General features: G+C 38.8%; 2 protein-coding genes across 5 annotated transcripts in view; one reads left to right on the top strand and one right to left on the bottom strand.

Annotated features, from left to right (window-relative positions):
* Positions 1-5,371, bottom strand: part of LOC140942623 (methionine synthase-like) — a 31,016-nt gene extending 25,645 nt beyond the window's left edge. The window contains exons 1-6 of one of the 4 annotated variants that reach the window (XM_073391552.1): positions 5,205-5,371; positions 4,814-4,921; positions 4,345-4,436; positions 3,475-3,564; positions 2,813-2,882; positions 1,525-1,617 (exon numbers count right to left, since the gene is read on the bottom strand). In XM_073391552.1, the coding sequence (XP_073247653.1) occupies positions 1,525-1,617; positions 2,813-2,882; positions 3,475-3,564; positions 4,345-4,436; positions 4,814-4,921; positions 5,205-5,343 (592 nt within the window). In that variant the 5' untranslated portion in view covers positions 5,344-5,371. Of the gene's footprint in view, positions 1-1,524; positions 1,618-2,812; positions 2,883-3,474; positions 3,565-4,344; positions 4,437-4,813; positions 4,922-5,204 lie in introns of those variants that run through there. The other 3 variants (XM_073391553.1, XM_073391554.1, XM_073391556.1) reach the window with 3 other exon arrangements.
* A 3,369-nt stretch (positions 5,372-8,740) lies between these two features.
* LOC140943620 (WASH complex subunit 1-like) lies at positions 8,741-11,806 on the top strand. Its single transcript, XM_073392737.1, has 3 exons — positions 8,741-9,586; positions 10,026-10,294; positions 10,878-11,806. The coding sequence occupies exons 1-3, from the start codon at positions 8,829-8,831 to the stop codon at positions 11,252-11,254; spliced, it is 1,404 nt and encodes a 467-aa protein (XP_073248838.1). The 5' UTR covers positions 8,741-8,828; the 3' UTR covers positions 11,255-11,806.
* The last annotated feature ends 338 nt before the right edge of the window (positions 11,807-12,144 follow it).

The raw sequence follows: 12,144 nt of genomic DNA, 5'->3' as shown, positions 1-12,144 counted from the left end.
TTCCTCCCAATAATCACCTGCTCAACCGAGAACAACATTCCTCTCCCAAACTTAGCCAATCACATTGTACCTTCCAAATTCTGGAAAGGTTGACCTTGTCCACAGGGTAACCCGCTAATAACTCGATCTGCATGGAACACTCTGAAAGCTTTATGACCTCTCATAAACGTCAGGGGGTGGTAAATGTTAGACTTAGAGCGGCAAAAGTAAGATTTAGTCAGATTTTAGAACACCAAGTGCATTGCATAACCTTTGCTAAGGAAAGAAAAAAAAAGAAAAAGGTAACTCTAGGGTCATGTTTTTATACTACCACAACCTTATTATAAGTTGTGTTCAGCCTGCCAACACTTTATTTCAAAACGGTTGATTGGTCACTTACTGTACCACACGAATAAAACAATGGGAAAGGAATGTTGTTCTCAGTTGAGCAGGCTCCCATAAAAACGTCTGCAAGGGAGGCTAAAAAATCTTAAGGTATCAGCCACCCTTAAAATTGCCATTTTTCCATATTTGAGATTTCAACGTTTTCAAATAGATATGCTTGAGAGCTTTCTTTAAAAAAAAAAAATCAGAAGAAAATATCATTTCTGTCGAAAGATATCGGGGGTAAAAGATTTTTTCGCGTTAACTATCTTAATTGATCATTGACAAGAGCTGTCATACCCGTGTCATATATCAATTAACTTGCCTGTGAACTAGTAACGTGAAACCGAGTGGGTGCTTCGACACAACACGTGCGAATTGTCTTCGCGTTGTTTATAGCCTTTAGTATTCTCCGTGGATATTTAGCGTTTGCTTCGGTGATAATGCCCCCCCCCCCCCCCCCCAAAAGGAAAAGGTCGTGTCCGTTTCCGTCATCAAAACCGAGAGCGAAAAAGAAATCAAAGAGTGAGTTTGACAAAGAATGGGCCGCAAAATTGGCAGAGAGCGACAAAGGCTCATTTTATCGGCAAGAGAAGTGGCTCGAGGTGTTGAATGTTCAGAAAAGCGAAAACGCTGCAGTTTCTGAGAGTGCAAGCCGCTCCGAAATCCAGCTTGAAGAGCCAGATGAAGAAAGCCAATTAAGCTCATCGACCCCATCTGCTGATGGAACGTGGAAAACAATAAGCGTGTTAATTGTTTTCTTTCGTTTATTTCCAGCGGGAGTGGAATATGATTTATAGAGACGTGTACTTTTACACAAAGCGTTCCAATTTCGAAACACAATTAAGTAAATCGTTTTTGTTAGTTCAAATCCATAATCTGGAATTATTAAGCTTTTAAAAAATATATGGTTTATAGGGGTTTTAATAAAAACAACTAACGCTACAGCGATCCGCGCACGGACGGTCCTGAAGGGTGGCTGATACCTTAAGCCGAGCACCTGGATTTCACAGGTTCAGAGCACTAACAGGTTCAGAGCACTAACTTCCTTTAATTTTTCTTAGAGCACAATCTTGATGGCTGATGATCATTGTGCACAGGTCACACATTTAGTGACTTTGGCTACAAAAAAGGTTTGAACTACAGTGAATCAAGACTCACTGATATTTCTGTATCCAGGATTTTCAACACTGGGTGAGATGGACAGTGTCCTGTTTGTTGGTCCCACGGCTCCTGCTACATATCGTTTCACACCTAAAAAAGTACAATAATAGGATTGAGTTATGCAGTTGATAAACATCGATACATACATAAGATGCCTTTCGTTGGACCTGCACATAACTCTCCAGGTTATGGATATGGATTGTTTACAATTCGCACATTGAAACAGACATCGGGGTTCACACATACAGAAATCATTATATTTGGAGGTGCCAGACAAATTAAATGTGTACATGATAATGATATGTGTTACGGGTTAGTCTTACAGATAGTGTACCCGTTAATACAGATAAGCTTATATTCATTTCTCCTCTGTAAGTTATTTTTATTGTTGACAATGAGTGCTTTAGAGTGCTATAAGCTCTAAGCCACAACTTTTTTGGAAATATATAACACCAGTTTTGGTTCAAGGGACCCTGTTTTAAAGAGTTGACTGAGCTAAAATGAATTTGGCCGGTCATCGTGTCCAGAGACTCCCCAGAAATTATTTCGAGCCCTGTATAAACAATTTTTCTTTTGCTTTTGGGCTAAGCTGTGGAATGAGATACCCTGTCACATCCAACATCTCCCCAAGAATATATAACTTAAAAAAAAAACACTCTGCAAATAACTTTTTGATATTTTGAATGCAGAGGATGACTGTATTGATACGCCCAAGTTCATTAAAAAGGTAAAATTAGCCAAAACATAATGAATAATAAATTCTTGCTTATTAGTTTCTACTTTTACAATTTATTTGTTCAATTCTTTCTTATTTATTGTGTTATCTAGACCTCATGAATCCATATTATTTCATTTATTTGCAAACTGTAAACTTTCCTTTATAGTTAGCCTCAGTCTTAATTTCATATTTTGCATGCATTGCCCTGCCTCAAATAGCCCTGCTAGCTGCGGGCAAAGCATCTGTAATATTATCTTTTTATTAATAAATTTTGTTGTTGTTGTTATGGAGTCTCAAACTGATCACTTCTTTACGCAACACCACCTGGGGCATCGATTTTAAGACCTGGGAAGCTGGGGGCCAATAACGGCTGCCAGAAATTTGAAAGAACTTTGTGAGGTCAGCAATGGAATGCATTAGTGACAAATTTTGGTAGACAACAAATAAAAATCTCTACTAATGGTTATTTTATATGACATAAAAATTTCTGCCTTTTAAATCATTACTTTGTTCCCAGTATGGTACACGCATATTGAAGAAAATGTGAAAAATTTTCATTCACTTTACCTGTGGTTTCAGTCACTTCTCTAGCAGCCCTTTTTGCAATTTCAGCAGATGTCTTGTTTAGCCTATACACCTAATAATAGAGGATAAGAATAAATAAATGTTGGAGCTTTCTTAAATCTTTTCTCTCTCAGTAATGACCACAGTCAATATTCCCAAAAAATTAATTTCAAAAATTAAACCTTCAACTCCACTGTTAAATCAAAATAAACATGGTTAGAAGTGTAAAGGAGTTAAAAAAGGTATTAACTGCTAAACAAATTATCCTCATCAGTAACATGTAACATGTATTGCATAAACCAGGAATCATAAAATTATTTACAGAAAATTGTAGCTAGGGGCAGGAACTTCCATGGAAAGGTCGATTGGGTGAAGAACGTGTTCCATTTGACACAAGTTCCATTTGTTTATGCTGTTGTCACAAAAATTCAAGATGGTGGCACAGATATCACCGTCAACAGCCTGCAAGAGCTGGGGATTCCTTGCAAAAAACTTGTTAATGGAACATGGTTTTCCAACTGGAAAACAGGACTACCTTTTTAAAATTCCACTTATTCCTAGGAACTTTCCAGTGGAATGCACGGAAAACGTGTTCCATTAACATGCCAACCGGAAGTTCCAGAATTTCTGGGTAAATGGAAAGTGCCCTAGGTCTCACCACTCACCAAGTGTTCAGTTCCATAATCTGCCTGTGCAATACTGGTTCCACTGAATGTATTTGTTTCAATGATGTCAGATCCTGCTTCTAGGTATCCCTACCCACGAATGATGAAATACCATGAATAAAAGTGATTTTAAGGAGATAAATAGGTAGAACAAGCTAGCTTTCAACCTTAATCAGTGACAAATAAATTATCTGAATGTTTTCTTTGTACAGTGGAAGTACTCGTAAGTGGACACCCTCGGGACGCAAAAAAGATGTCTGTAACTGGAGCTGATTGTCTATGGGAAAGTAAACAGACTTGAGAAAAATGGGGTTTGCTGAAGAGCTGTCTGGTCACGAGAGTATCCTTTGGGAAAGCTTCCACTATAATTCTTGGGATACAATGTAACATTTTCATAGAAATCTTTTTTAATACCTTACTAGTGATTTTCACAAGTAAGATTCTTATAAGATGCTATTATTGTCTATAAACAACTTGCAATGTATCACTTGCTAGTTTCTTATGTTATGTCTCCAATGAGGCCCTATAAGGGTTTGCACACGTCCCTAGTCTGAATTTCACAACCTGTCATTTCCCATATTGAGGAGGAAGCCATGTTGTTTTCACAGTTTCAACCCATCTTTGTGTCATTTGTCGTCATTTCTGCTGTCCTATGTTGCTGTTTCAATGCCACGTCGCTTTTCGGAATTTTACCCTTATAAGGGTCTCTCAATATAAGCATGTATCCTAGAGTATTTTTAACACTTAAATTCAGTGCTCATTATCATTACAAATAAAGCAAAATGTCTTAATTTGATTAACCAAAGAATGTTGACTCATAAAAAAAAGTTTTAAAAAAATAACCATAAAATTAATTCTAAACAAGTTTACCTTGTGAATTTCTTCAATGATATGAGGTTGAGTTAAACTGAGGAAGTCATTATTTCCTTTCAAGTTGTGTGAATGATTTTTAAATTCTTCACCTAAAAAAGAGTGCATTTTGTATACAATAATTAATTCTATTGACGAATTTTAATTCTTTGACTGTAAAAATATGCGTGTGAATCAAACAACAACATAACGCCGTGAAGTGGTTTTACTGCGGAATAATCTCAATTGCGTGACAAATCAAATTCAATATACGAACAACTAAAATCGTTGCACAAAATTTGTAACAGAAAAAAAGTTAAAAAAAAGAAAAACGACAGAGTTATAACATGTAAAAAATAGCATACTAGTATTAAGATGCCAGGCATTGACGAGACAAGTTGCGAAATCTGCTGTCATACTGCGTTACACAACAGTGAAGTACCTTAAGTAATTTTACATGGCATACTACAAATAAAATTCGTCAATTTACCTCGAAAATCTTCTTCTTCCAAGCGATAACTTTGAATCATTGTCCCCATACCACCATCGAGAATCATTATCCTTTTCTTTAAAGTCGCTTCCAACTCTGCCGACACATCTAACGTAAAAGCACAGATTTTGGCAAACAAGCTTAATCGTCTATAACGATATAGATCTAGACCTATGGCTAGGCAGACTGTGAATGAGTGTCAATAAGTTTCCGAGGAAAGATAAATTCTATTGCTATTTTAGTCTGAGGTCGTCTGAGTAAGTTCCCCGAAAAAAAAATACTTGTCCAAGACCATAGAACACAGTCAAATATTTACAAAAAAATAAACCCCTACGCCGGCGTGTGCAAAAGTAAGATGGTAAGATGCACTGTGCATTTCTAGCTAGCTCACCTATTTGCACTTCTGAGGGTGCGTTTGCTTTTACAGTAGGAGCCATCTTGGAGGAGGAAGAAATGCTATTGTTTATAACCTGGAATGAAAGTCTTAGAGACCGTGATAGTAATTTCTCGATGAACCTTAGCACATGCATTCACTGTCTGACCGCCCGCCATTATAAAGTGAGATAAAAAATTAGGAGTCTGGGAACGAAAATTATGCAACATGTTGTACTTTCTTAAAATTATTCTGATTGGTTTATTTTTCGGAAATTTCGCTGCCTTTCGTGACTCGACCAATGGTAATCGGCGTTCTAAAATCAGGTCTCGTGGCTGGAAATTCACTTTTACGCAATCAATGCGCCTGAGTTCTGTTTGAGCAGCGGTGAAAAGGTTACTCCCCAGCCCTCCCTCCAAAACAAAAACAATTTGTAAAATGGCCGATGACACGCAGGCAAAGGTTAGTTGAAGATTTTCGCCGTTATCTTGACATTGATGGAGAAGGAATTGCAAAAGTACCGTGCTCAGAAAGCTAAAGAATACAAAGAGAGCGGATGGAGTGTATGGAGACCTACGTTTTCATTTGGGACAAAGATTTTCAGCAATTTTGTGACAGAACAAAATGAACGTAGTTTACACTGGTTGATATTATTCTTAAAACTTCTCTTCTGGTTAGTACTCTGGGGTTTCTTCGTTCAAATTGAGTTTGGAACCGTGTTTTTCATCCTTTCAATGTTTTATTGGGTGTATGTAAGTATGCAAGCAGGATCAAGGAAGCCTTGGGAACCCAGTCCTTACTCTGTGTTTAATGAAAACTGTGAAGCTATTGATGGAACTCTTAATGCGGAACAGTTTGAACGAGAACTTAAGTTTGGAGCGGGAGCCGTTTCAGGAAATTCAAAATAATATTTGCTTTAGTCAGTAGGGATGATAGTAAAATGAGAAAACATGTCAAAGTGGCTAATAGCTGGACCAGAATTCAGCCAAAACATCAAGCCTACAGTCTGGCCAGTCCATGTACCTTATTATACTTATGCATGGATGTGGTAGGCCTGTGGCCTTAACTAATGTCTTAATGTCCTAAGGTCTTAACTAATGATGTCTTGCCTACAACTTGAGCTACAGAAGTTGACAAAAGGACACAACAAAGTGCGAACAAGTCTACCAGACTGCAAAGGACTTGAATTCAGAAAGTCTACCATTTCAGCTCAGTAATGGCTGCACAGACAACTGTTTGGACCTCATTAGGAGACATAAGCATGTCATAGCCTCAGACAAAATGGTCTCACATGTGATCACATGCTCAACCATTTAACTGTTGCCACAGATACAAAATCTGTGTTGATGTGTCCCAAATAGAAAATAAAATTCCACTTTTTCAATCTACTTTTTAATTGGTGACAAAATAGTTGAGACACTTGTAGTGAACTAAGGAAGACGTTTGCCGGAAAAATCAGGCTTTAATCACCAAATCTCATTCCATGCAATATGGCGGTAAAACTACAACCACGAGGATTGCAGGCTCTTATATAAGGACAAATCTCACTTCATATACACTACACGAATTATCACAAAACTCGCAGTTCGAATGTTCCTAGTTCATAGCTCAGTTCGCAATGTCATTTACCACAACACTTTTGTCAAATGGGGTAACTTCGAGAACTAAACAATCCACCCTTATTTGCCCTCCCTTCCACTCAGAGTTAAAGTGAACTTGTTGATTACTATTTGTAGCTTGAATGGTGGCACAAAATTGTATGCAGGGCTTGGGAAGGAAAAGGTTTTTTCCCCTTTTTAATTTGGCCCTTTGTCAGAAATGCATTATGCCCTTTAGGGCAAAGCTAACTTGAGTCAACTATTTTTGTTTGCGATTTTGGTGTCAATTTAAAAATGTTTGCGATTTTCTAGTGCTGGAAAGCTATTACAGGAAGTAGTAGTGTAAAATGAAGTTGGAGGAAAAGCAACTTATAAAGCAACTCAATCAGAAAATCAGCTTTTTCTTGGACATCAGTGCTCAAATTTTGCTTGCTTATAGCTTTGCATCTTTATCTAAGGGTGCACTCCATTTCAATGGTCCGGATCAGAATCAGTGACCCATAAAGATCAGTCAAATAATGATAATCACATGAACCAATGAATCCCCCCCCCCCCCCCAGAGTATCCCTTTTATTCCTTTAATGTGCTTTGATCTGAATGTTGTGCATTTACTGATCCTAATCTGGATCATGCCAATGGAAATTTTAAGGAGGAAGGAGTAATGCAGCTAGTTAGTTCACTGCCTTCTGTATGGGAGGTCTTGAGTTTGATTCCCTGGTGTGACCACAAATCCTTCTTTTCACCTCTTTCCTTTCTGTGTAGCTGTACATTGTAAGTAGCTTTAAATACCCATAAAATTGAGCACTGATTGACAGAGGGGCAGGGGGAGTAAAATGAGCACACCATCGACCTCAGGTTTGTTAGTCAGATGACAATTTCAACCCACCGAAATAAAATAAAGGCTCTTTACCCTTTTTTTATTTTTTATGGAATGTAGCCCTTGCTTGATGGATTAGGTTTAGTTAGATGACTTGGCTGAGCCTTTGCTCATCCAGCAAATGAGACATGCAGTTAAGAAAAGGGCAGGTTGGCAGAATTGATCCAATTATCTGCTACAAGCAAACAGATCGGAGGCTCAGGTAAAAAAAAAACAAAGTTAAAGGGATCAGCACATTTTCAACAAACTTTATTGTTTAACATAAATAAACTAATGATTGTCTATATTTATCTCAGTGTTTGAGTTTTCTTCCATTCCATATCATTATTTGGAGGATTTAACTATCAGTATTATCAGAAACTCATATGAGTTTCTGGTACTATGGAATGACCTTTGCATTAAAAAAAAAACTGACTGTAATGAAAGATATTCCCCCTTGAACTGCAAGTTCCCCAAAACCAACTGTAAAATTGTGTTGTTGTTGAATGCACACACAGACTTTTACATAACGTGTCATCGTTGAGTTTAATTTATCACTCAAAAGATATCTTTGGTGAATGAGAAGCACACACAAAGGTCACGTGCTGTGAGCATAACAAGCTACACTTAATAATCTACCTTTTTAAGAAAAGAGTAATATTTTCGAAAGACAGGGGCAGATAAATGAGAACTCTTTCTAGCTGACAGAGTGAACCAAAGAAACAAGGCTAAAATTTTCCCTCCATTGAACCTATCACTGTTAATGTCATTTTTTATCAAAAGTCTCTCGGTGGTGCCTGGTTAATTTTTCTTTGTTCTCTCAAAATGGGAGCACTTGCAGAATAAGGTCACATGATGCAAAAATCGCCAAGCCGGATGGCAAGTGATGCGGAGGGGCAAGAAAAACAAAGAGGTAACATCATTCAAAAAGCTAAAATCCTTTGTTTTCAAGGTCACACTGCGTCGTTTGCCATCCAGCAAGGTATTTTTTGTACCATGTGACCGTACGTATTCTGAAAAAGGCCCACAGGATAGCCGGTGTAAACGGGGCGGGGGGGGGGGGTGGGGGGTCTTCCGAGGCATTTACTCTTTTCCAGGTTTCCCACGTCCAAATCTCGTGACTCAAGATGGCGGATAAGTATTGCATGAACTATTTCTGACCTTCTTCCCTGTTCAAAACTGTACACTATGCCTGTTCAGACGTATAGCGTACCACTAGTTTTACCTAGTCTCCGAAGAGAAGAATCGATCAACCAAATAGTCGACTCTTTGGAATATTTGGAGCAAGTATCAAAGGATATTTTCACCCGAATCAGCAATCGAGTTGCCGAAAATAAGGAACGGCTAGCCGCAATTAACCACAGGGCAGATTTAGCTCAGGCTCGAATTGACAAAATAAAAGGAATCAAGAAAGCGACCAGGGTCTTTTCGAGCGCAAAATATCCAGCCCCGGATAAACTACAGCCCTATGAGACGCTGTACTCTGAGCAAAACGAACTTGCAGAGTTGAAACGTCAAAGTTACAATCTTATCTCAAAGTTTACCCCCGTAGATGAACGCACCCTGAAGGATAAACTGCAGTTTTATAATGTTCACCTGAATATCAAAAAGAAGCAAGATGAAATGAAAGGGGAAGGACTTGGATCACTGCCAAGGAATCTACACTCAGTTAGTTCTCTGTTATTGTTCAACACCACAGAAAATCCTTACAAGAAATATGTGATGTTGGATCCCCTTGCTGGGGCTGTAACGAAGACCAGGAGTAATTTAGAGGAGGAAGAGGAAGACATTGGTGCTGCCCCCATATCAATCACTCAAGGAGAGGCGTTGGACCGGCTGTCAACGCAAAACTATTTTTATGTGCCAAATCTGGGAGATGTTCCCGAGATAGATGTTCCTGCATATTTACCAGATCTACCAGGAATTGCTGATGATGTTTCTTACAGGTAAGGAGATTACAGTGGAACCTCGGAGGGAATCTCAGAATCTCAGAGGGTGAAGTCTCAGTGGAATCTCGGAGGGTGTTATCTGCCTCAGCCTACGGCCTTGATGGATAACACCCTCCTCAATCTCCATAATTCTTCATAAGATACTCAGCCTCATTCAATAATTGTTAATTAACTTAGAAATGGTGTAAATGAAATATACACTGATTAATTACAAAGCTGCATGAATAAGGTTGAAGTAGTAATGTATGCATTAATGACATTACAGTTAACACCATCAGTTTATTGCTCGTTTTCACTGTCATTTCTGGTGAAAGAACAAAATTGACATATCCCATCTTCCCATCAAGTAGCAAATACCCCAGTAATTAGGTTGTGATTAGTGTTGATTTCTAAGTGACCAATTTTCAATTTTTTTTTCAATTTTTTTTATTTACAGCGCAGATCTTGGTCCTTCAATTGCACCGTCACTTCCTAGTTCCAGCATACCTGACTTACCTGATGTTTTAGAAGAAGCAAAGGGTGACACAGCACCAGTACCACCCCCACCAGCACCTGATTCTGCTCCTCCACCCCCTCCTCCACCTCCAGGATCAGGTGCTCCACCCCCACCCCCTCCACCACCCCCACCTCCTCCCCCAGGACCTGATGCTGCCCCTCCTCCTCCTCCCCCACCTCCTCCCCCACCAGCGGATGGACCACCTCCAGGTAAGTTGCAGTTCCTGACTTGATTGCCAGCCACTTTGTGCACTTGTAAGAGTTTGTTTAGATTTCAAAAAGCTGTTTTGTTTTCATTTTTTTGGAGGGGGGCGGGGGGTGTAAAAATAAATATTGGAATGTGCTGGTAAGAGCAACTTTGTACCGTATTTTACCTCTGATACCATTGTGTTTTGATGCCATCATCATTTTTTCGAACCAATTTTCATTTTCCTTAGAGGTTCAAAAAATTGTTATTCCACCTTAGTGTTCAAAAAATATATGTAGCTGTAAAAAGCAGAACGTTGTTACATGTACTTCAGTTTTGTTATATTAGAATAAATATTTTATTCCACTCTTACCATTAAACCCATCTCTGCTCCATTCGTTCATAGTTCACTGAATACTACAAAGTTCTCCTCTTTGTGACATTTATCTGCCACCTCAATTCTACCCTTGAATGCATATTACTGACACCTGATTACCACTGATTTAGTTGTAACATATAGATCTCAGCATGTGTTATTAGAGAGGTAATTGCACCTTAGTTTTGTCAGTGACAAAGTTTTAATTGATTACTCATTTAAATTTGCAGCCATCCCGTCGGATGTCCCTGCAGCAGTTGCATCAGATGGCAGGGCAAACCTCATGGAATCCATCCGTAAAGCTGGTGGCAAGGGGAATGCTAAATTACGCAGTGTCAAAGAAAGGAAGTTGAAGAAAAAAGCCGAGAAGGAGCAGTCTGCAGTGAGTGGTGGAGGTGGTGGTGACCTTATGGGTGACCTTTTCGCAAAGCTATCCATGCGTCGTAAAGGAATTTCAGGATCTAAAGGTGACTCAGGAGGCTCATCAGAGACAGCATCGGGTGGAGGATCAGCTATGGACAAGGTGTCGGCAATGATTCCTGCCCCACCCAAGACTGATCGTTCGGAGACCATGCATTCAGGAGAAGGTGATGATTGGGAACCTTAGGTCAGGTTTAACCATTATAGCCGTTATATAATATGACTGTCACAAATGGAGAAGATGAGCGCCCATCTATTGTCTACTTTGCTCTAGCTAGCCTGTAGAATAAGCTTAGCTTTTTTGCCTGTGACCAGCATCCAATTTTACCTAATAATAACACTGCCTGATCAAAAATGCAGGTCATTAGAATGAATAAAAATGATCACCAAGGTTGAATGTCTTGATGTTTGAACAAATTCTCTCCAGCAGTACCATAAGGAATGTATAGAAAACAGTGAGGAGAGTATGTGTGTTGATCTTGGAGCTTAAAGGGTTAAGCAAGTTAGAGCAAGGGTGAGGCAGACAAAGTATTAGACATACCCTCCCTGCACATGCCTTAAAGTGCCTGAAAAACGCAAAAATAATGCCCCTTCCACAGGCTACATATATAGTGCAAAAGCATAACAAATCCTTTATTGTCCGAGCTTGTTTGGTCAAGATAGCTTGATATTGGCTGTATTTTTTTGTTCTGCCATCTTGACCTCATTCTTTTTTTACAATAACGTACATGTTATAGGTGAAAATTATGTTAAGGTTAATTTTTTTTTTACCATAGGTTGATTCTCAATTTCCTGTCTCTTAGTCTTGATTATTCATGAATCAGGGCTAGGAGACAAAGGAAGATTTGAGAATCAACCTTGGTTTAAAAATTTGATTTTGACGTGGGACGTATATGTGGTTATTAGCATTTGATTCTCCTTCTAACAGGGCCGAGTTGTTCGAAGGCCGATTAGAGCTTAACCCGGGGTTAAATTTAAACCGGGGTTTCTTTTTCTTGTGTTTAAAAGCATTTTCTTGGATAATTTTCTCTGTTATTTTTAGAGCTTCCAATCATCAACTTGTAGACAAAAAGAATT

This window comes from Porites lutea, chromosome 7, assembly GCF_958299795.1.
Source record: "Porites lutea chromosome 7, jaPorLute2.1, whole genome shotgun sequence".
NCBI lineage: Eukaryota > Metazoa > Cnidaria > Anthozoa > Scleractinia > Poritidae > Porites > Porites lutea.
Note: the sequence above shows the minus strand (reverse complement) of the source record. Positions and strands in the feature narration are given on the sequence as shown.

Excerpts from the sequence above, each read along its gene's own strand:
- LOC140943620 (XM_073392737.1), top strand. The coding sequence starts at position 8,829 with ATGCCTGTTCAGACGTATAGCGTACCACTAGTTTTACCTAGTCTCCGA. Across the intron at positions 9,587-10,025 it reads GCTGATGATGTTTCTTACAG|CGCAGATCTTGGTCCTTCAA; the intron begins GTAAGGAGATTA and ends TTTTATTTACAG. Across the intron at positions 10,295-10,877 it reads AGCGGATGGACCACCTCCAG|CCATCCCGTCGGATGTCCCT; the intron begins GTAAGTTGCAGT and ends TTAAATTTGCAG.